The sequence below is a fragment of the Camelus ferus genome, chromosome 10, assembly GCF_009834535.1.
Source record: "Camelus ferus isolate YT-003-E chromosome 10, BCGSAC_Cfer_1.0, whole genome shotgun sequence".
NCBI lineage: Eukaryota > Metazoa > Chordata > Mammalia > Artiodactyla > Camelidae > Camelus > Camelus ferus.
Genome location: NC_045705.1, coordinates 55554720 through 55578804, shown reverse-complemented (window position 1 = coordinate 55578804; position 24085 = coordinate 55554720). Strand labels below are relative to the sequence as shown.

The following is a 24085-nucleotide window of genomic DNA, read 5'->3' as shown; positions in this document are numbered from 1 at the left end:
TATGACTGCCTAGTCTGGTCCCTATCTTCAGCCCTTAATCTGTTGGACACTTGGCATTCCTTCATGGTTTGAGTTCATCCACTGGGCTCGGCGCTGGTGTCTGATGAGATAAAGGTTACAGCCAAAGCCCAGGACTGGTTTGGTCTAGGGTAGGGTTTTGTTTGGGAGACAGAGGCCAAATGCACACTCCTCACCCTAATTTGCACTTCAATTGGAAGAAGTATGAAAGGAGAGAAAACAGGCAACCCAGTGTTCATGGAGCTGGTGGAAGCTGGGGGATCAGAGGCAAAAGGAGTTGGCCTAGCTGTCCGCTACCTGCGGAGGTATCCAGTGGATGACCTTAGATAATATGGAAAGACAAAGTACTTGCTAGAACCGAGTAGGTGAGATTTGGGGAAGTTTGCTCAATCCGAGATTTGGGGAGAATTAAATTCCTTGGAATGAGTTTGCAGCCCTGACTTCCTCCTAGGCCGTTGGCGGATTTGGGCAGAGGCCTGCTGGCTTTGATGGTTTTGCAGTAGATTGAACTGCTATGAAAAAAGTATATTCAGAAGTATATAGTGAATCAGATACTAAAGACATTCATTTCTTTTTCATGTAAAAATCTGCTATGAGTGCAACTAGCAGGTGAGTGGCACTGTTCCCTGTGGGATTCAGAGTCCAGTATCTTTTATTTTTCAATCTGTGACTCCTCCATTCCCTAGGACAGTATGTTCTCAGCATTCAGCCAGCAGAAGGATAAAGAAAACAGAAGGCAATTTGCTTCCTAAATCTTTAGTTAATATATGGGATTCATAATTTCTGCTCATTTTCTGTTGCTGAGAATAACCAAGGGGCCTCATCTATCTGCAAGGAAGATTGTAGAAATGTCTAGCCATACCCAATTATGTACAATCAAATTTCAAAGGAAACACAGATTTTGGTGGAGACCTAGTGGTCTATTACACGGATCCCAGGAGTGCCTGGAACTTTAAGGAACTCCTTTTCCCCATCACAGAAAACCCAGAGTCTCTGCTTTAGTTTCTGGGGCTGTGGTTATTCTGTCCTGTGGCCTAAGGCTCAAAAAGAAAAGAGAAGAGTAATGCTGTCACCAGAGCTCTAGGCAAATGGTGTAATTGTCCTGACACCTCCCAAGTCTGCTCGCTAGGGCCGGCATTTACACTTGATTCTAATTTAAAGGGAATCTGGGGGGTAGGGGGGAAGGAGCTTCTAAAGTATCTTCATTGTGGTATACTGACATACAGTAAATTGCATATATTTAAAGTATACAGTTTGATGAATTTTGACTTGTGAAACCATCATCATCATCAGAAAAAGATATCCACCCCCCTCAAAAGTTTCCCCTGCTCCTTTGTAATACCTCCTTTCTGTTCCCTCCCCCTAACCCCATCTTCTAGCAAACCCTGTTCTGTGTTTTGTCACTATAGTTTGCATTTTATAGAGTTTTATATAAATGGAATCATACAGGATTACTGCCTGGTTTCTTTCATTCACCAGGTTTTTGCATATATCAAGAATCTATTCCTTTTTAATTGCCAAATAGTATTCCATCGTGTGGATATACAATAATTTCATTCACCTGTTGATGGAAATTTGGGTTGCTTCTAGTTTGGGGCCATTACAAATATGGCTGTTATAAACATTTATTGTAGAAGTCTTCCAATGAGCATATGCTTTCATTTCTTGGATAAACACCTAGTAGTAGTGGAATAGGTTATATGGGAGGTACTATAAAGGTAATTTTTTTTTGAAAACAATTTTCGAAAGTGATTATACCATTTTACATCTGCCCTATTGGTGCAGAAGTTGCTCTACATCCTTGCCATAATTTGGTTTGATCGGTCTTTAATTTTATTTAAACTCTTTTTTTTCTTGTGATTTTGGCTGTTTGCACTTTTTTTAAGTTTTTAAACTTTCATTATTTTAATTTTAAATGTTCTAATAGATGTGTAGTGGGATATCTCATTGTGGCTTTAATTTGAATTTCTCTAAAGCCTAGGGATGTTGAGCTTGCTTGCTTGCTTGCTTGCTTGCTTTGTCATCTGCATAGCTTCTTTGGTGAAACGTCTTTTCAAGTCTTTTGCTAATTTTTTTAAAAAATTGGATTGCTTATTTTCTTGTTACTGAGTTTGAAGAACTTTTTATACATTCTTGATATAAGCCCCTCATTCTGTATCTGCCTTGCATATATCTTCTCCCAGTATGTGCCTTGCCTATTCATTCTCTTAATAGTCTTTCAGAGAACAGACGTTCTTAATTTTGATAATGTCTAACTTAGCAAATTTTTCTTTTATGGGTCATGCTTTTGATGTTTTATCTAAGAACTTTTTCCTAACAAAAGGTCACGAAGAATTTTTCCTTAGTTTTCTTCTAGATATTTTATATAATTTGGATTTTATACTAAGTCTATGAACCACTTTGCGATTTTGTTTTTTAAGTAGTGCAAAGTAGGAGATCAAAATCCATCTCTTTGTATTTGGATCCAGTTTTTCCAGCACTATTTTTTTTGGAAGGGGGGATAATAGGTTTATTTATTTACTATTATTTTTTATTTAACAGACGTACTGGGGATCGAACCCATGACCTCATGCATGGTAGGCATGTGCTCTACCACTGTGCTATACCCTCCCCCCCATTCCAGCACTATTTGTTGAAAAGATTCTCCTTTCCCACTGAATTGGCTTTACACCTTCATCATGTCTCAGTTGATCATATATATGTGAATCTATTTCGGGACTCTGTTCTTTTCCATTCATCTACTTGTCTATCTTTGCATCAATATTGTATATATTGATTACTGTGGCTTCATAATAAGTCTTGAAATAAGCTAGTATAAGTTTTCTAACTTTTCGTTCATTTTCAAATTTGCTTTGTCTGTTCTGTCTTTTGTATTCCTATGTGGTGTGTGCCTTGGTTGACCTCTTTGTGATCTCCCTCCTCATGGCCTTTTATTCATTCATCTATCCTAAATTTTCTGAATGGATCCTGGCATCCAAGAAGACAAAATGGAAGTTACAAGGTGCAATACCCTGAATTTCACACAACACTTCAAACCTATTCTGTTGGTCAAAGCAAGACAAAAGTCCACCTCATATTCAGGGTGCTGGAAAACAGACTACACCTCATGTATGGGGGATGCCATGTCTGTACAGCAGACGGAATAATGATTGGCAGCCACTTTTGCAGGTACTCAGCCACATGTGATACACAATCAGATTGACAAAGTTCAAAAGCTTGACAACATACTCTGCTGGCAAAATTATGAGAAAAAAGGCACTCATATTTTGCTAGTAGCAATCAAAAATGGTGCAATCACTGTGGAGGGAATCTTCAATATCCAATAAAACTATAAATGCATGTACTCTTTGACCAAGGTAATTGCACTTCTAGTAACTAACCATGAGACTTATTAGCAGAACTATCCAACTGAAGGAGAGAGAGAGAGAGGGAAAAAATGACAGAGAGAGAGAGATTCTTGATACTGATGAAACCACATCAAAAGATCTAACATATGTGTGGTTGGGGACATAAAATGAAATGAGAGAGAGAATGAGACAGAAAAAAACTTTTGACAATAATAACTACTGAAATTTTGCAAATTAGGCACAAATCATAAATTTAGAGATTCAAAAAGCTCAGTGAACCTGAAAGGATAAAAACAAAAAAAGTATGCCGGGGTACATCATACTCATACTGAAAATTAAGATAGATTGAAAAATCTTAAATACAGCCAAAGGTGGCAGGGGAATGAAATACAAATGTCCAAGGTAATCAAGACGCACACCTCTTCTACGAATTATTCTGCAGGTACATGTAAATTCCCTTGGTTAACAGGTAACTATTATTACCTGTGAAATGTGAAACTTACAAAAACCCAGGGGATGAATGTAACTTCCGTGCATTTTTTTTCAAGAGGAGCCAAACTTTACAAATCATTGCACATGTTTATTATAAGTCTTCACATTCCTGGTGAAAACATGGTTCACGTTCATTAAAATAGGCCTGTAGCAAGGCTAGATGAGGTGGAAAAGGCTTTTATATCAGCAGGTTGAGAGAAACCAGGAAGAGGAGGATCAGAAGGAAGAGTGGGAGGTGGGCAGTGGCTTTAGAGAGTCAGATCCCTTGGGAAGAGGATGAGGCTGCTAGAGACCGTTCTGTCCCTGGAGTCCTGACGTAAGTGCTTCCCACAAGGGTTCCATAAAGGAGGATAAACAGCCCTACTCCTGACCCCTCACAAGCTGACCTTTATGACAGACCTCCTGCCTGTCTGCCCCTGTAGTCTCAGCCTAAGGCTGGTGAGTGAATCAGACATTTGTGCGTGGGGGTGGTTCCAGAATCAAGGTAAAGACAAGGGCAGGTGTTATGTCTCAGACAGGCCAGAGGTGACAGGACTCTTGATATATGTGGGCAAAGAATGGGAAAGACCAGAGGCACAAATCTGATTGGTCATAGCAGCTGTGGAGGGTGAGGTCTGGGAAGGGCGGTTGAGAGCACATGGGCTAGATGGAGGTTACTGAAGGGGTAAATAATGTAATAAACCCAATAAATGGCTGGTGCCCTAATAATTAGAGGAGAGATGAGAAAACAGAAAACATATTTACTTAGACTACAGACTCCTGTTGGCAAAGCATGAAAGGAGCCCTGAGAATGACAAGGGACTACTAATCACCTGCCCTGAGCCAGGCATTGGAGGGGGCTTTGGGAGACAACCAGGGATCTTGGCTAATATAACAGGAGCCCGTTTTCCTCCCAGGAAGAAAGATCAGGGGTACCAAGAGGGGGACTTGGAGTAGAAGAAATAACGTTAATAAGTATAAGATATATCTTAGCCACTGAGCTAGATATTTTAAGATACCCCTTCCTTTAATATCCTCAGAAAGCCCTTGAAGTAGGCATGTTATTTGGCCCCATTTTTTTATTGGACACGGCTGTCTTCTCAGAAGGTGTCCTCTGGGCTCATTACATCTGCAACATTTTACTAGCTCTGTCTGCTTACATATCCACCATTCTCTCAAACCATGAACTTAGTAAGGACCCAGTTGCACAGCACAATGCCTGAAAAACAGTCACTGCTCAAAATGTGCTTGTTGAATGAATAAGCTAATGAATGAAGAAAAGTGTACATTAGAAAGTAATTGGCAAAATTACGTGTTAATTTCTATCAGCTGAAGAATCTTCCAAATATCAAGGACTGCAACCCTGTGCCCGTCAGCAATAATGTCTTCCTTTTTCCAGTTTCAGTTCTTTCTAAGCTTAGCTCCCCAAGGTGTGAGCATGAAGGATGCCTCTTCTCAGCCACACAAGCCCTGCCTGTTACTTCTCAAAGTTCTCACAATCCCCTTCACAAGGGAACAAACTGGATGTGGTGAAGTCAGATGGTTCCAAACTCATTTTCATCAATTGTTTGTTGGGAAATTTGGCAAGGGATTCATATTCTCTGAGTTTCATTTTCCTTAGGTGTGAAATAGACATAACATCCACCTCGTCAAGTAGATAATCTACTCCCCAAATGGACAGTATATAACTTGCTGCACGCAATATGCATGCTACAGTCCCTGGCATAAGACAATGCTTACTAAATACCAGTTTAATTCTTTTGTGATTATATTACATTCAGATATATTCTCTTCCTGGAGCGTGACTATCCTTTTAGCATCAAACTCTTCAGTCAATTACTATTCCAATAAACCCCCGCAGGTCATCATTCTACATTAGAGTAATTGTTGTAAACTACTAGCTTCAAGACATCAGATGGCTACCCTCCGTGTAACAGATGAAATCTAAGTGTTAAGCTGTGATCGGTCAGGAAAATCTGTCTACATAACCCCCTATGCACACTAGGTACATTTTGCCCTTCGCTGGTGATGTCATGACCTTCCTGGATATTTACCTTGCAGTGATCTCTATATTTGTGTTATGCTGCTTCACTTCTCTTTTCGTTCATAATTTATTATGAACTCATCATTTTCAAAGTCACGTTCAAGTATCATCATCTTCTTGCACTCTTCCCAGGTATGCGTCCTGATTTATTCTCTGTATTCATTTTCCTCTTTTTGAAAGTGAAATACATACCATAGCATCTCTTACTTTGACTAGTTGGAGGTAAGTGTAACTGGCTGTACTCACGGGGATGCAGACCCTATCCTTTCATCTTTGCACATTTCCCATTAGCTGCATGTCAAAGAAGATGGAGAGTATGCTATGCCCAGAGCTCCTGATATCTTCTCAAAATACACTAGCATAGTACTTCTTACTAATATATTTAAAAGAATATGTATTTTCCTCTATCTCTGTGAACAGGAAGTGAGGTCCCAGGTCATCTGCTCCAGGCATGACTACCTTAAACCACACTGGTGTTAGCCACACAGTCTTCTGTTTGCTGGGCATCCCCAGCCTTGAGGATCAGCACATGTGGATTTCCATCCTATTCTTCATTTCCTATGTCTCTACCCTATTTGGAAACAGTCTGCTCATCAGCATTATCCTCACAAAGCGCAGCCTCCACGAGCCCATGTACCTCTTCCTCTGCATGCTGGCCGGAGCAGACCTTGTCCTCTCCACTTGCACAGCACCTCAGGCCTTGGCCATCTTCTGGTTCCGTGCTGGGGAGATCTCCCTGGATCGCTGCATCACTCAGCTTTTCTTCATCCATTCCACCTTCATCTCTGAGTCAGGGATCTTGCTGGTGATGGCGTTTGACCGCTACATTGCCATATGCTACCCACTGAGATACACCACTATTCTTACACACGCACTGATTGGAAAAGCTGGTGTGACTATCTTTCTGAGAAGCTATGGCACAATTTTCCCCATAGTATTTATTTTGAAAAGATTGACTTTCTGCCAGAATAATATTATTCCACACACCTTTTGTGAGCATATTGGCCAAATGTAATGACATTCGAGTGAACATCTGATATTTGTGTTTTCTATCCTAATGTTCACAGTGGTTTTAGATGTTACGCTAATTTTTGTTTCCTACGTGCTGATTCTCCATGCTGTCTTTCACATCCCATCCCAAGATGCGCGTCAGAAGGCTCTCAACACTTGTGGCTCCCACGTCTGCATCATTATCCTGTTTTATGGGCCTGCAATCTTCACAACCTTTACTCAGAGGTTTGGACGCCATGTTCCACCTCATATCCACATCTTGTTGGCTAATGTCTGCATTCTGGCTCCACCTATGCTGAATCCCATCATTTACGGGATCAAGACCAAAGAAATCCGAGAGCAGGTGGCTCACATGCTGTTTATAAAGCAGAAATAACTGTAGTATGAAATGTGAGTATTCAAAATCTCTAGCTATCTGTGAAGAGATCTTGCAGAAGTGGTGGGTGGGAAGGGTCACAGCTGAAACACTGGGAAATAGCTCAGTGTGTTCTTTCTCTGGAGCAAGTTCACTAGAGAAGTCACAGGACTTACTTTTCCATTGTCAAAGCCACCTGAGAGAGCAGTGCCATATTCAAGTGAGCAAGCTACCTCCTGCAAACACGCTGGAACACTGTGGGTTGATTTTTAGAAGTTGTAAATGACACTAGCATGACCTTTAGAATTAGATGAAGTAAGAGCAGTGCTCTGGCCTGGAATTTTGTTTTAGTCCTATAATTGATTCATTGGTGGTGAAAATCCAGCTTGGTACCCACTGGAATTTTAATTTTGAATTCTGATTGCTTTTCTGGTCTTTTCCTGAAAACAGAAAAAAATTAGAAGCAACTCACAGGCTTCATAATCTTGTCAGCAGAGGGCGCCATTTCTAGCCTCAAGAAGCTCTTTTTAAGACCACGAAACTTTTTTGGTTTTTTTATGTTATGTAATTTTTAAAGGTTATTATCCATTTACAGTTATGGAAAATACTGGCTATATTCCCCATTTGTACCATACATACTTGAGGCTATTTTACACCCGATAGTTTGTGCCTCCCACTCCTCCTTCCCTATACTGCTCACCTCCCAGGCTGTGCCATCCATGCTCTGCGTGCACTTCTGCCCTGTCTTGAGATAACCTCCATCAACTTGTGGAAAACTCTTATTTCCCTTTTCATAACAATTCTCATCTCGTCTCCTTTGTGATAATTTCTCTAACCACAACTCTTTCTTTTTTAATACTTATTTGATTAAAAATCTGTATTTCTTTGAGGAAACATTAGAAAAAAGACAACATGAAATGGAACTCATGAACCCATAAACTTACAGACCTCAGCAGTTTTATCATTAAAAATGTATTTTCTAGAGCTGTACATTTATATCTATGTGCTTGCATATCTACGTCCACTTACATCTGTATTGCTGTATCTACCTGGAAACTATTATCATATGATACATATATAAGCATGAACCATACCACATGTATAACACTACATATATGGCGTGTAACTAACTTTTTCTCACAGTACATTCTTGACGTTGTTTGTTTCCAATATATAAATTTATATAATCAATTACCATGTCTATACAGTATTTCATTGCAAGGTTCCTTTCCATCATCTCTAAAAGGCAATGATGCCATCTTGTATTCCTGGGGGCTTAGGACTGTGCTGGGTCATAATTAGGGATGTGATATCCATAGTGGAAAGTTTGGGTGGGCTCAGGGGAATCTCAAGGCATCCTGTGGTGCTCAGAAGTCTCTCAACTCTGGGAAGCTGAGACTTTCATTGAAATAGACATAGGATTTGCACTCATTTGTAAAAGATTTTTGTGATCTGTTCGGCCTAAGGACGATGTTTGGCAGTCACTTGACCCTGACTCCGATCCCAGATCCGGTTTTCGTTGTTCGTTTGTTTTTCGCATTTCAGCACCCCCCACTGTCCCACCTCCACAGTGCCTCTCCCAAGCTATGCACCTTTCCAGTTTAGGTGATTCTCATCTTTTCTCCCTCAAGTGAGAAGAGAGGAACAGTTTTTTTTGAATGGATTGCTTTTCAACTGAGATCCTACAGGTAAGATACTATATCCTAAATAGTTTGTTACTCTTGAAAATATTGGAGACCTAATAACAGAGCTCATATTGTCCTCAAATTGGGAGGGGGGGCACCTCATAGTACATTAATGAACATTAATTATCTTTCTACCAGATATTCTTTCATGCCACTTAGTAATCTTTAACAAACTCATACAAGTTTAGAGTATTTACATTTATTGTGGGATATGACTGTATCTTTGCTGTTGAATGTTTTATAAACAATCTAAAAATACAGTTGGCATCCGTGGCCCTCACTCATTTCGGAGATCTCAGATTTTCCTCTTTAGGTAAGTGTGCCATTTGGACCTCCAGAGTACAAAGTGTTCAAAGGGTCTCCTTCACTGACTGGTGGGCTGGAGTTCTGAAAGTCTACACCGTGCTGCACTGGCTATATAAGCGAGCAGGACCCTATTACTACTGGTGACCATATGGCATTTGTAACTGCTTAATTGTACAATAGTTTGAATGGCTTTTCTCATGATCTTGCTGACCAGGGTTAGACTGAAGAGGAGAAGGGCTTGGGTAGGTCTGCCCAACCCACTGGTGGTGTTGCATGTGGAGATCATGGGCAGTGCCTGCGTTTTGCTCCCTACACCTCAGAAAAGGCAGGTGGGTGTTTTGTGCATCTTGTTGTTCATAAACTTGCCCTAACATGTCTGCAGCTATTTTTAGCCCCTTGTGCTTTCTCTGTATTCTGTTGCTGGAAGTGTAGGTTCCAGCCTGCAGCAAGAAGTCTCAGGCCTAAAATGCTGGAAGTGTTTATCAACCTGACTTTCAACTGCACAAGTTTTTCTCTAGAGCACTTTTACACAGACCTTCTTCCTATGTATCCTTTGCCCTAAGTACAAGAATATTAAGAGAGTCCCTGGAGGTGAATTTCACACCCAGCAGAGGGAAGGGGACCACTACATCTACAAAAATGAGAACAACCTTTGCAACAATTTATTACCCTGTATACAATCCTTACGGAAACTAGCTCTGCCCCTTGAACTCTTGAACTTTTACTATAAAACCCCCTGCTTTATCTTCCCGGCAGGCTCACAGTCTTGGAGGCATTAGCTCACTGTGACCTCCTTTGTCTGCCTTTTCTACTTCATCCAAAACTCTGTCCTCGAATCTCAATTCAGTAAGAGGGCTAAGGAGGTCGAGTTCTGGCAACAGTTGGCCCTACCAACAGTATCCTCCGGCCCCTTCCCGTCTGAGTTATTCGCTCCCAAACTACCACTCCATGGTGTCACAGGTGGAGGCCACTGCAGCCCCATGTGGTCCTCCTTTAAGCTGGGGCCACAATCTCAGTTTGGGGAGCTATCCCAGCCTCTTACTGTCTCCAAACTGCGGTCCTCTCTCCTATGGGTGGATTGGCTCTTAGAAAGAATACGATAGCATATAGAAACATAAAAATAAACTTCAGTAGAAGGTGTGATGATTTTACACACACCAAAAAAAACAAGGCAAATGTTGCACAAACAGTGAGTGAAACTGTGAAGGAAAAGTAGTTCATTAAAGATAATTAAAATATTTTTAAAATATTACACATTATATAATTAGTTATACACATATAATTACACAATATACATTAGTTCTATGCTAATAAGTTTTAGAATCTCTGTGAAGTAATTCTGTGAAAAATAAAAAAGTCTAACATTCAAAAAACAACCAGAGAGCTTCCTAATAAGATAAACATTTAAAAATGTACACAGTTATCTTCCATGTGCATAGAGCCTCATGCATGGTGATACTTGTGGAGGTCCAGGCTTCTGAGTCATTTGTGAAGTAGAGGCTCATAGACAGCACAGCCTTGCTGGACCCTGCTCTCGGAGAGTGTGGACACTGTCGGGAAATGACGGGAGTAAAGCCAGAGGAATCTGGGAAAGCTGACATTGAACTCCTGCACTGGTGTCTCCTGGTGCTTGTCATCATCCTCCAGGTAATTCCTCTCTGCCTGAGTCTGGATATCGTGATATTTGCCCACCTCTTGTGACCTCTCATCTGTTTACCTAGAGCTCCAAGTAAAATCCCATGGAATTATATGCAGCTTCTGGATGCACCAAACTCATTTAATCTTCCATCCAGGCCATTTCTATCTCCCCAAAGCACAGCTCAGCTTAGAGTGGTGCACCAGAGGAAATCCTGATACCTGAAGATTAGTTTCCAAAAGTGGCATTTTTTTCTCCTTTTAACATCTTATATGTTAGTAGATGGTTGCTAAGAAAATAACAGAAATGTGGCAAAGTCATAGCAGAGTTGCAACCCCATAAAGAAATGAGATAAAAGAAAATAGAAGGGGGAATAAAACATGGAAACAAAATTAGTGATAAAAAAATTGGATGTCACACATACAGAACTGACAGACAAGACTAAGATAATATGCACACACAAAGTAATGATTAACAAATCTATCTAATGGTTTACTATCTGGAAGGCAGCTATGCTCACCACTAAACCACCAACGCCTTTAATGGTTTACTATCTGAGTGACATAAATTACCAATATTGAACTAAAGAGGAAAAACCTAAATAGAAAAGTGACAACTGACTCCTTAGAAGTGGCCACAGGAAATGTCCAAATATAATTGGTACAGATATTTTTATGAGAAAGTTGTTAAAACTTTAATCATTTTTAAAATTGTTTTTCTGCTTGAGACTTGTCCTTGGTCCCCAAGCATGAGTCAGATGATGGAAGAGGGCAGATGGGATAACTGAACCTTGAAAAATGGTTTCCAAAAGTGGCACCCTTTCTTATGTAACTAACATGTTCTACAGGAGCATAGGAGACCAGGACTTCCCTGATGAATATAGCACAGAAAATTAATCCATCAATTTATTTTCCTCATGAAAACAGAGCATACTCTCCATGGAGACACACAGTGCTGGAATTATCCTGGGCCCAAAAACGGTGGTGACATCTGACAGGTTCACGGTTATTCCCCATCCGGTGTGGTTTCAAGGTTACCCCAGTTTCAAAGCAGCCCTTCCTCTCCAGAGCCCAAAGGGTCCAATTCACCCCTTAAAGTCAGTGGTCCTCAACCTCAGCTTCACATAAGAATCATCTGGAGAACCTCTAATTTTCTTTGATAATTAATTTTATTGAGGTACATGTTACAGGCAATAACATGCACCCTTTTAGAGTGTAAAGTATGATGAGTTTTGACCAAGTTTTACACCCGTGTAACTACTCCATAATCAAGATTTAGAAAACTTCAGACACTCCAAAAAGTCCCCCAGGTCCTTTGTAGTCAGCTCTTCTCAGTACCGTCCATCCCTCCTCCACTCAACTCCCATCTCATGGTGGTGGCGGCGCAGGGTTTGGTGGGGGCAAGTGGGAAATTGGACAGGAAGGGATGATTCCAGCTGGTAGACTGACTGAGGGCCTGTGCACCACCGTGAAAGTGGTAGGAGATGCTCGATGCCTACCTGGCTGGCCTAGGAAACAGAGAGGGTCAAAACAGAGCCTCTCAGCCTCAGCACTACGGGCATCTTGGACAGGATACTTTGTTGTGGGAGCGGCCCTGCACCTTGCAGAAGCGTTAGCAGTAGCTCTGATCTCTGCCCACTAGATGGCAGTAGCATCCCCCGCAACTAAATTTTTCTCAGCCCACCTCCCCCACTCCCGCCCCGCCCTTGAGAACCACGGGGTTAAAGTATTACTTTCTTCTCTCCAGTGGCCCTAGGGGACTGCAGCCCATGTGGCCCAGTTCTCCTTCCCCTGTCCTCTTCCCGCCAGCCCCAAGAATTTTACTTTCACTTCTTATCCAGCTCCTCCCCGGGGAGGAACTGCTTCGTGTAGACTGAGCCCCGTTTGGTGAGTACATTCTGAGCTTGCCGGGCACTGGCCTTTCTTCACCACTTGAACCAGGAGTCAAGACTTCTCTGTGGCCTGAAGGTGTGTGAGGAGGCTCATGGGGGCGCACAGGGTGGGACACTCTGGAACGACAGGACTAGGTGGAGTTAGGTGGGTGTCTTTTGTGGCCCAGACTTGCTCTGAAGGGCAGACAAGTCAGCTTTGCAGACTTCCGGCTCCGAGTGCAGACAGATGACAGCCCCGAGTTTGGATGAGGGCGCCCTGAGTTTTTCACTCCTTGAAAGAAGGGAGTGTGGAAGAGGCAGAGGGCCTTGTTTCCCTTCCTGAAGAAGCCTTTATTTCTCCAGGCTGACTCTCAAGTCCGCCCCCATCTCCTCCCTGCTCTGTGGCCTTGATTGTCGACGTTGCTGAGAGAAACTGGAACCAGTGGCACCCACCCTCCGCCTCTCTTTCTCTCTCCTTTCTCTCTCTCAAAGAGATGAACAGAATGTTCCTTCTCTTCTTCCCACCTCCACGTCATCAGAAGAAAAGCAGGTGAAAGAAGCCCCTGTTTTCCAAATGTGTTAAAGCCCCAGGTCCTAGTCCGGAGAGCAGGACCGAATGGCGACTTGGGGGCGTGATCAGGGGCGTGTTGAAGCGGGTTCGTCCCATCCATTTCTGTTTTTTTTCTGTCTTCTTTTTTTGTTCTTCAATATTTCAGTCTTAACCAGTCTTTAATGTCTACACAGTTAAAACTTTTTTTTTTTTTTTTTTTTTTATCTGTGCCATTCTTATACATCTCTTTTCAATCTGCCCATCCATCCAGGAATCTTTAAGCAAGAAGAATCTCAGGAATTCTGACGGGAAGAAGCCAGAGAGAGCAGCTGCTATGGCTTTAAAAATGCTGGTGAATTTACAGGAGGAGGTGACCTGTCCCATCTGCCTGGAGCTTTTTACAGAACCCCTAAGTCTAGGCTGTGGCCACACCTTCTGCCAAACCTGCATCACTGACAACAAGGAGGCAGACACCAGCCCTGGAGGGGAAAGCAGCTGTCCTGTGTGTGGTATCAGGTACTCCCCTGGAAACCTCTGGCTTAATCAGCATGTGGCCAAGATTGTGGGGAGACTCAGAGAGGTCAAGTTGAGCCCAGAGGAGGGGCAGAAGAAAGATCTCTGTGTGCAACATGAGGAGGAACTCCTACTCTTCTGTAAGGAGGATAAGAAGGTCATTTGTCGGCTTTGTGAACAGTCTCAGAAGCACCATGGTCACCACATATTCCTCACGGAGGAGGCAGTCAAGGAATGTCAGGTAGGGCGCAGGATGGAAGCTAGTACTTGTTGGAAAATCTCATCTTTCCATTTACTCACCTTGGCACCATAGTACTGAGCCCTGTAATCTTCTGCATATTTCTTACCTTATGCTCATCTTCCAGTTCCATAAAAGAGAAGCCTAGAGTCAAGATTCTTGGCTAGGAGTGAGAGATTTCTTTCCCTTTTTCCCCTTTTCTTGTACGGATGGGAAATTCCTTCACCAGGTTGGCCCTAATTGCTCCTTCCAGCAGAAAGGATGCTGCTGAACATTGTGGACTGGACATGAAAAGTGTCAATAAAAGAAAAGGACTTTCCTTGCTGCAGCAGAGTCAATACTTCCCATAAGGAAAGAGCAACTCGTGATAATACGCTTAGTGAGGGGGTAGTGACTTCCAACACTCAGCAATAAAGAATACATTTACCTCCTCAGATTTTCCCCCATGTCATAGATTCTAACCATCAGATTGGAATCAGTTTCTGTAAACTGATCTCTTCTGAGATCAGTGTGGTTTCTTTCCTGTTTATTCTCTGTCCAGTTGCTGAGAAAGCCCATAGCTTGATGCTGGTGTGATTCCTCTCCCATAGGAGATGCTCCAGGCAGCTCTGAAGAGGCTGAGGAAGGAGCAGCAGGAAGCTGAGAAGTTGGAAGCTGACATCAGAGAAGAGAGAACTTCCTGGAAGGTGGGAAAAGACTCTTTCTAAGGGATTTCTGAGATAGGAATCTTGACATGACCTTCTGTCTGAATCACGAGGAAGCCCCTTCCTCTTGTTGCCTGGCACTGAATGAGTCCAGAGGCCATTTTATTAGGTCTCTCCTTTGTCCTGTCCCTGTTGGGAGTCGGGGCTGGAGACCTGATATGTTACAAGTACACACACAGATATTTGGAATTGAGCATAAAGACAGACTCTATGGTGAAGAAATCTGGACAGTTCTGTCTTCCATTCCTCTTTTCCAATGAGGCTCTGACACCTCCAGGAGAGGGCAATGAACAAAGGACCGAGATTCTTCTCAAGGTTCAACCTTGGGAATATGGTAACACAGGGAGGCATGAGTGTCCAGGACAGCTGTCTACAACCTAAACCTCACTCAGGTTTTACAATTTTTGTCCCAGAGTTGGCCTAGATAAGTGATTTTGGGTTTGTACTAAAGGGAAAAATATAGGGAAAACAAACAAGCAAAAAAACAACAACGGCTTTCCCAAAGATTGCTCACCTGCTTTCACTCCCCTCCTGGTTAGAAGTCTCTGAAGAAATACTTATTTTTCTGGCTCCTACTCTGTTGCATAGTGTAGGCTCTCAGGCTGGCAGATTCATCACTGCTCTGTCTTGTCCAACCTTGCAGCATCAGACACAGACTGAGAGACAAAGGATACGAACAGAATTTAATCGACTTAGAAGCATCCTGGACGGTGAGGAGCAGAGAGAACTGCAAAAACTGGAGGAAGAGGGACAGAAGACACTGGATAAGTTGGCTGCGGCTGAGGCTGAGCTGGCCCAGCAGAGCCGGCTGCTGAAGGAGCTCGTCTCGGACCTGGAGCGTCGCAGCGAGTGGTCAGCAGTGGAGCTGCTGCAGGTCAGGAGGGTCGCCCACCCGAAATTCTTAAAACACAGTGAAAGTTACCTTCTCCTCTGTGTCCTTGGGCTCTAATCCTGTTGCTGACACTAAGAGGTTTCTTTGGCCTCGTAGAGAGCCTCCTTTGCCGTCCGTTCTCAAGCTCATGGGATGACTGAATGTAAGCATTCCAGGGAAGTGTCTCATTCTTATTCTTTCATGAAGCAACGGAATACATTTGACCTTAAAGAGAAGAGTCATGGTGGCCAGTAATGTTCTTTAGATCCCTATTATCTTTTCCCTAGTGTTGGAAATTTGTCCAGTTTAACTTCTTCTTTTTCAGTATAGATGGTTTTTATTTTTTTCTTTGCCTAATTCCTTTGACTAGAACCTCTAGCACCATGTTGAATAGAAGTAGTGAGAGCAGACATTTTTGTCTTGCTCCTCATCTTAGAGAAAATGCACTCAGCTTTTTACCACTAAGTATGATGTTAACTGTGAGATTTTCACAGATGCCTTTATCAGACTAAGAAAGCTCCCTTCTATTCCTAGTTTGTTATTATTATTCTTGTTTTGTTTAGGGTGCTGTATTTGTTAAATACTTTTTTCTGTGTCTATTGAAATCATCATGTGGCTTTTTGTCTTTTGTTTTATTAATATGATGCATTCAATTGATTGCTTTTCTCATATTAAACCAACCTGGCATTTCTGGGATAAATCTGACTTGACCATGGTATATAATCTTTTATGTTTTCCTGGATTAAATTTTCTAGTGTTTTGTTGAAAAAGTTTGTGTCTATATTCATAAGGATTATTGGCCTGTAGTTTACTTTTCTTGTGATATCTTTGTCTGGTTTTAACATCAAAATAATTTTGGCCTCATGGAATGAGTTGGGAAGTGTTTCCTCCTCTTTCAATTTCTGGAAGAATTTGTGAAGTATTTGTGTTATTTTTTCTTTAAACTCTTAGCAGAATTCACCAGTGGAGCCATCTTGGCCTGGCCTGGACTTTTCTTGGAGGAAGTTTTTGATTTCCAGTCCAAACTCTACATGCTTTAGATCTATTCAGATTTTTTCTGTTTCTTCTTCCTGAATCAGTATTCATGGTTTCTGTGTTTCTGGGAATTTGTCCATTTAATCTAGGTTATTTAATTTGTTGGTGTACAATCATTCATAGCTTTTATAACCTTTTAATTTCTGTTGAGTCAGTAGTAATATCTCTTCTTTCACTCCTTATTTTAGTAATCTGTCTTCTCTTTTTTCTTGGAATATCTAGCTAAAGGATTGCCAATTGTGTTGATATCTTCAAATAATTTACTTTTGACTTCCCTGATTTTTTCTAATGTTTCTCTATTCTTGCTTTCATTAATCCTTCTGTACTATTCATTCTCCTTGACTCAGATTTTCTCTCTCCTTCCTAGGACATGAGTGGAATCATGAAATGGTGCGTATGGGTGACCGGAAGTGGTGAGTGGCGCTTTTATGGTATGAAGAAAGTTTTGAAGCCATGACAGTTATCTGGTGGTCAATCACAATGAAAAATTTCCCCAAACAAGGAGGTTTTGATGTAGTATTATGTTAAATTGCTAGTCATAGACGAGGATTCAAGTATTCCCTGTTTAGTGAGAATGTGGACCAGATTCTGTATTAGTAAATCTGGTGGTTGGAATTTACAGGTTTAGGGCTGTAAGGATTAGGGGATAAAGGATTTCACTATCAGACTCCTGTGGCTTCACTCATTCAATTCGCCCTCTGTCCTTGCTCTGATTTCTGTATTTCACAGATACTTGTCTTATCACACTATGTCATGGGAGCATCTTTTTAAATATTTATTTTGCATAAATGGGAATAGAGAAGGACAAGGTCATTCTACAAGTTTCTCTTTAGATTTCTAAAAGCAGACCTGAGCCTTGGGGTTAGTGGTTTTGACCTTGATGCCAATAATTAATCTCTTCCTATTCACACTTGAGAAGTTTATTTGGGAAAGTGTAATCCTTGTATCTAAAGTTTGCCAGTCCACCTAGCAGCACCAAATTCTTTACAAACACATGAAATTCTAACCATTTTAGTTTGGTAATGATAACATCTCCTTTGCCAGAAGTTTTTAACTTTTTCCCAGAACACCTGAAAACTTAAATGTTGTTTATGGGCCACAGCTCTGGAATTAAGGCTTTCCACTAGGGCACAGGTACATAGGCTCTCCAAAAATAGACTCCCTACTGATCTCCCTGGGAACCCAGATCTATGGTCCCTTCCTGGGAGACCCATTGTGATCTGATGATTTTCCACATATTACATACCTTTTGTAGAGGTTGCAAAGTCATTTCCTGTGTATTATTTCATCGAATTTCATACTACTTCCATGAGGTATCAAGGGAAGGGTTAATTATTCCATTTCTAGAAGAAGACACTGTTTCTTTGAGGTGAAGATCTTCCTAAGTGGGCAGGTGGACATGAGCACATTTCTTCTGTCTTGTGTCAGAGCCCTCACTTCTCCCCTCCTCAGTCTTCTCAGGGAAGAAGGTTTAAGTGCATCAGCGGTAGGGAAGGAGAGGAAGGCAGTGGTATTGAAAGGAGGCAAGTTAAGAGATGTAAGGTCAACATTTTTGTCATCCCTAGGAGTGAGATCTGGACACTGAAGAAGCCAAAAACTGTTTCCAAGAAACTGAAGAGGACATTCCGTGCTCCAGATCTGAGTGAAATGCTTCACGTGTTTAGAGGTGAGGAAGTCAGGGCAGGAGTGTGCATGTGGGATTCTTGTGGTGCCAGGGACTAAATTTGGGACCTGGAATATTTCCAAGTGAGTACAAAGAAGGAGGGTGTTCAGAGAAGGGATTTTGCTGAAGAAGATGTGGTTATAGCTGAGGAAGAATGGCTAGATACCTGGTTTATCCACTCATTCACCAGTTCTTAGTTTCACAATAGTCCCCTCCCCTGTGCCTGCTCTAGAGAAGAAACCATTATCAGTGCTTAATCACTTGTGTCAAATAACATCATTGAATCTTTTATCATTTCAGAGCTAACACATGTCCAGTGCTACTGGGGTAAGAAGATTTACTGGGTCTTCAAATCACTGTATTCTGATTCCCTTTTAGAAGTTTGTGGTTTCAATTAGATCTTATGATCATAGCCCAGTGTGCTCACTTCTCCGGATGATATATTTGTGCAGTACATCACTCCAATGTTTTAACTCCTTTCCCCAATCTATCAACACAAGTTCTGCCTAGTCACTTCCCAAGTTCCCTTTTCACAATGTTACTGGATAAATTTCCTCTATATTTGTGGCATGCTTTCATATTTTTTTTTCTCTGCAGTGGACATCACACTGAATCCATTCAACCTAAATCTGAATCTTGTCCTTTCAGAAGATCAGAGACAAGTGATAGCTATGCCCATATGGCCGGTGAAGTATTACAATTGTGGTATCTTGAGCTCACAGTATTTCTCCTCAGGGAAACACTACTGGGAAATAGATGTATCCAAGAAGGCTGCCTGGATCCTGGGGGTATACTGTAGAACACGTTCCCGTAGTGTAAAGTTTGCTGCTGGACGAGGCACAGATCATCAAAATGTTTACTCCATATACAGACCTCAATTTGGCTACTGGGTTATAGGGTTGAAGGATAAATTTAAGTACAAAGCCTTTGAGGACTCTTCCACCTCTGATCTCAAAGTCTTGACTCTTTCCGTGGCGGTTCCTCCCCGTCGTGTTGGGGTTTTCCTAGACTATGAAGCAGGCACTGTCTCATTTTTCAATGTCACAAACCATGGGTCACTCATCTACAAGTTCTATAAATGTGGCTTTTCTCAGAATGCTTATCCATATTTCAACCCTTGGAACTGTCCTGCTCCCATGACCCTGTGTCCACCAAGTCCCTGAAACTTCTCCTTCCCTCATCCACTTCTTACAACGACCCTTGTCTTGGGGTTCGTCTCCTGCGAGGAGCTCACCTGCACCGCTCGTGCCGTCTCTCCCTGTCTCCCTTTCTGTGCTCTAGAACCTGTGCTCATCCTTGGGGTGTAGAGTGTATCTGATTTGAGTTAGAAGAGATGCTTATTTACCCACTGACCCTGTTTCATATCCTCAAAGAAAGACATCTAATTCCTCCCAAAGACAGACCATTATTGGTATAACATCTTTGCCCTCCGAATTCTCCATATATTCCTTTATCACTGACCTAAAGAGATGTGGCAAAACCGGTCTGCCACCGTCTGTGACATCCAGGACAGTCTACAATCACTCCCTACTCACCACCACCAACTAAGAAGTATTTGAGTGAATGTCTGTTTGCTGCCCAGGATACACGAGGTTCATCATAGGGTCGTGGAAAGGAAACCACAAGCAGTATAATGTACTCAGAGTTAAGACTTTATGTTCATAGTGTTTGAGTTCTAATCTTGTCTCTTCTTTTCCAAGGTGTGTAATGATGAATAAATTCTGGGTTTCTTTTTCCTTAAATATAATTTAGGGTTTAAAACTGTGCCTAACTCTTAAGAGCAATGTGTAAAACTAAATGTCACACTATGTAAAGCAACTGTTTAAGTGTCTTGCACAATGTAATAAATATTTGCTTTTACACTTACTGAAAATTATAAGCTGTGTCAGTGCCATGTGCAACAGATTTGTGCTTGTCAGTGGGACAGTCATTGACCTACGTGAGTCTCGTTTTCCAGGTTCCCAGACTTGGCTGTCGAGACCACTCCAGTCCCAGCTTTGTTTTGTTAGAACTTTTCATACAGAGGCTGTTCTGTATGGGACTGTATTTAAGGCACTTTACTGGAAATGGATCAGAAAAGTGCAAAAGTACGACTTTCTAAAGTCTGTCTAGCAGAGAGAGTCATGTTTAGGAACAGCTGTTCTTATTAAGGACAGCCTTTTGGTTTTCAGGCCTTTCCCTGGTGGTGAAACACTTGAGGAGTCCCCTGTATATGCCATTCCATGCACTTTTCTGTTCTGTTCTTTTTCTTGGTAAGCAGTTTCAAATTCAGGGTGAAGAATAGACTTACCTGGGATAGCAAAGCAACAAACTTTTGTTAGAGAAGTGCACAGTATAAATTAAGGCAGACTGCTCTACAGTTCACATCAAATCATGGAATGTCCCAGTGGAATGAAAAAGAAAGTGCGTGGCCTGGATATGCTATATACATACCTAAGCACACACACATGTATGCACACATATAATTGTATGTGTAAGTGTACATACATAGAGTATCTTTATCCCAGTACATCTTCAAAAATATCACATAAAGAACAAATTCCTATCAGGTCATTAAAAGAATGCGTAAACCTGTGAGGTATACCTAACATTTTATAGCTAACGGTGTAGGAGGCAAGATTAGAATTGGGACTGTGTTTGTTCAGCACAGGTGCCCATTCAGCAGCGCACTCCCCACGAAAAGGTAGGAGCCAGATTCCCTGGGGTGTGCAGTAGGAGGGAGAACCCAGGAGGTACTTAACTGCCAGAGCTGGGAGCAAAGGGGACAAGCTTAGTTTGCCCAGATACGTCCCCATTTGCTGGGCTGCTGGTTCACACTAGGACCTGCCGTGACAGGAAGGGGCAGGAGTTCTGTCTTGGGCTCCCTCAGCCATGGTGTAGGTCGGTGTTTCCTGTTCCTGGTCAGCCCCGCCCTTTCCAGCGAGCTGAAAGGCTGCAGTGATTCTCAGAAAGGAAGTCACACCTGTTCCCCTCGTCTAGTGAGACTGCAGGGCAAACGCGGCTACAGAGAGGGTCCTTGCAGCACACGGTGGGCTCCCTGTCTCTTTTGGCATTTTCCCTTCCCACTCTTTCCCAACCTACTTATGAGATGAGAGAAAAAGACAAAATGGGCTACTTGGCCAAACAGTGTATTTCTGGTCTCTGTTTTCAGGGGTAAATGAGATGCTTTGAGGGGGATAATAGGGAAGTCAGAGAGTTCTTTGACAGTTAATAATTTAACACCTGCCACTGTAATCGTGTATTTCTGCATGGCTCTCCGGGTGAATCTCTCCCATCCGGGTCTCCTTTTTTATTTATTTTTATTTACTTAATTTGTTATGGTTTGGGAACATTAATAGTGTGACAGTTGCCCTGCTCTGCAGCTTCTTTTGTGTTTACTAGTCCTCCAAGATTTCCAAGTTTAAACTCTAGGGTCTACTGCAGTTCCCCTCAAATCACTAACTGTTCATCCATCTCCCTGGGCCGTACCTGCCTCCCAGACACAGAGCTCAGTGGAGAGCTCAGGAACGAGACGGGCACGTAGCAAGAATTTCCAGAAGGGGCATCGTTGTACTTTCAGTGAAGCAAAATGAGAGGCCTGATTGGTTTGAACCGTGTGAAATGCTGTCAGAAGTGGCATGATAGTGATGTCCTGAGACCCATGAGAAGAGGAAGTTAAAATAGAAGTGACTCGTAGAATAGATAAACAGGATTATACTGTGTAGCACAGGGAAGTATATACAGGATCTTGTGGTAGCTCACAGCGAAAAAAAATGTGACAATGAATATATGTAAGTTCATGTATAACTGAAAAATTGTGCTCTACACTGGAATTTGACACAACATTGTAAAATGACTATAGCTCAATAAAAAATGTTAAAAAAAAAATAAATAAATAAAATAAAATAAAATAAAATAAAAGTGACTCTTTAATCACAACTTTTGTATGAGGCGCAGATGCACCGAGACTGACTCGCTGGGGTGATAAATCCCAGTCAAAGCGTTTTTTCTTTCTTTTTCTTTTCTCCTACTCCCCTGTTCCTGAACAGATCTTACTGGATTAAGATTGACATGCTGAGCATTGCCACCTCTACAACATCCTCCTTATACCCTTTACTGTGGCAAGTCGCTGTTTGGCACACGTCTTTTTAAACGGCACGGTTTAGTCATGTCATTATCATTACCACGGTTCACCGGTGCCACCTAACACAGACTGGGAGGACTGTTTTACTTCTGTAGTCGTGTTCGCCAGAGAAACAGAGAAGTGGAACCAATCTGAGATGTATATATATCTCATATTGCATATATATACACATAACATATGTACATACATATATATACATACATACATATTTATGTATGCATACAGGAGATTTATCAAGATAAATTGGCCCACATAATTATAGAAGCTGAGATGTTCCAGATCTGCCCTCTGTAAGCTGGAGGCCCAAGTAACTCAGTGTAAATCTAGAAGCTTGAAAATCAGGGTAGCCATGGCGCAAGTCCGAGTCTAAGGACAGGAGAAGACCTGTATCCCAGCTCGAGCACGTACGTGAGCAAATTTTTCCTTCTTCCACATTTTGGTCTTTTCAGGTCCTCAACAAATTAGGTGATGCCCACCCACATCGGAGAAAGCAAACTGCTTTACTGAGTCCACAGATTCAACTCTAATGTCATCTGGAAACAAGACCCTCAGGGACACACCCAGAAAGACTGTATAATCTGGGAACCCAATGACCAGTCTAGTTGACACATAAAATTAATCATCACATTAATTTCCCTGCTTTATTTTTATTATGATCATAGGGATCATATATTAAATAGTATTAGATGACATTGCCCAACAAATGATACTTCCTAAAGTCTCACCCTTTTTAGCCTATTTAGGACAAGTCTCATTTTGGCCACACTGAATCCAACTTTGGAAAGCTAGCATCAGTGTTCTAGCACTCTGTGATAGCCCCTCTATATGGTCAGCTGAGTAATTTCAGATTTAGAAAGCCATTTCCTGCAACATGACCTAACAGGACACAGACTGATCAGATTTACTTATTTCAGCTGGTGGACACAGGACAGGGGAGAGCATTCTGACACAGGAAAATGGGGCACAAGAGGATGGCCATGTTCTAGGTCCCAGGCAAGTCCCTGGAAGTGCCCCATCAGGTGAGGGTCCTCGGCTTTGCGCAAGAAAGAATTCAAGAGGAATAGTAGAGTGAAGAGCCATAGGAGAGTGAAGGTAGATTTATTCAGAGAGATGCACACTCCATAGACTGAGTGCAGGCTATTTCAGGACAGAGAGGCCATGAGGCATGAGGGTATTTAGCTTAAGTTAAAGCAGATACACACTCCACAGACAGAGTGTGGGCCATCTCAGAAGGCAAGAGAGAGTAACCAAGCAGCTTAGGATACACACATTCCAAAGGTAGAATGCTGGCCATCTACAGAGGGGAGAGGGGGAGGGGAGAGGGGAGAGTGGCAGCCTCAGAGCATGGGGGCGTCTAGGAGAGTGAGAGCAGCTGTGAGGTATGGGGGTTGTTGGTTTTTATGGGCTCTGCACCTTCATATGCTAACAAGTGGGAAGATTATTCCAACTACTTTGGGGAAGGGGCTGGGATTCCCAAGAACTGGGCCACAACCCACTTTTTGGCATCTTACAGTGGGCCTTGGAACTGTCATGGTGCCTGTGGGAGTGCCATTTCCCATGCTGATGTATTACAATGAGTGTATGAGGATCAAGGTGTCCTGGGAGTTGAATCTTCTGCCATCTTGGTGCTAACGGCTGTGTCATT

General features: G+C 42.1%; 1 protein-coding gene and 1 pseudogene across 10 annotated transcripts; both read left to right on the top strand.

Moving 5' to 3' along the window:
* The first annotated feature begins 6331 nt into the window (after positions 1 to 6331).
* Positions 6332 to 7267, top strand: LOC102506308 (annotated as a pseudogene).
* Positions 7268 to 12570: 5303 nt separating this feature from the next.
* Positions 12571 to 20190, top strand: LOC102514651 (tripartite motif-containing protein 34). Of its 10 annotated transcripts, none has more exons than XM_032489197.1 (9): positions 12571 to 12759; positions 13565 to 14047; positions 14635 to 14730; positions 15392 to 15622; positions 17022 to 17044; positions 18220 to 18320; positions 18618 to 18644; positions 18915 to 19075; positions 19785 to 20190. In XM_032489197.1, the coding sequence occupies exons 2-9, from the start codon at positions 13628 to 13630 to the stop codon at positions 19863 to 19865; spliced, it is 1140 nt and encodes a 379-aa protein (XP_032345088.1). In that variant the 5' UTR covers positions 12571 to 12759; positions 13565 to 13627; the 3' UTR covers positions 19866 to 20190. The 10 variants fall into 10 exon arrangements, 8 of the variants coding, with proteins under 8 accessions (XP_032345088.1, XP_032345090.1, XP_032345084.1 ...); XM_032489193.1 differs by adding an exon at positions 13107 to 13293 and having other exon boundaries at positions 12573 to 12759; positions 18915 to 20190; XM_032489194.1 differs by adding an exon at positions 13107 to 13293 and having other exon boundaries at positions 12573 to 12840; positions 18915 to 20190.
* Positions 20191 to 24085: the final 3895 nt, after the last annotated feature.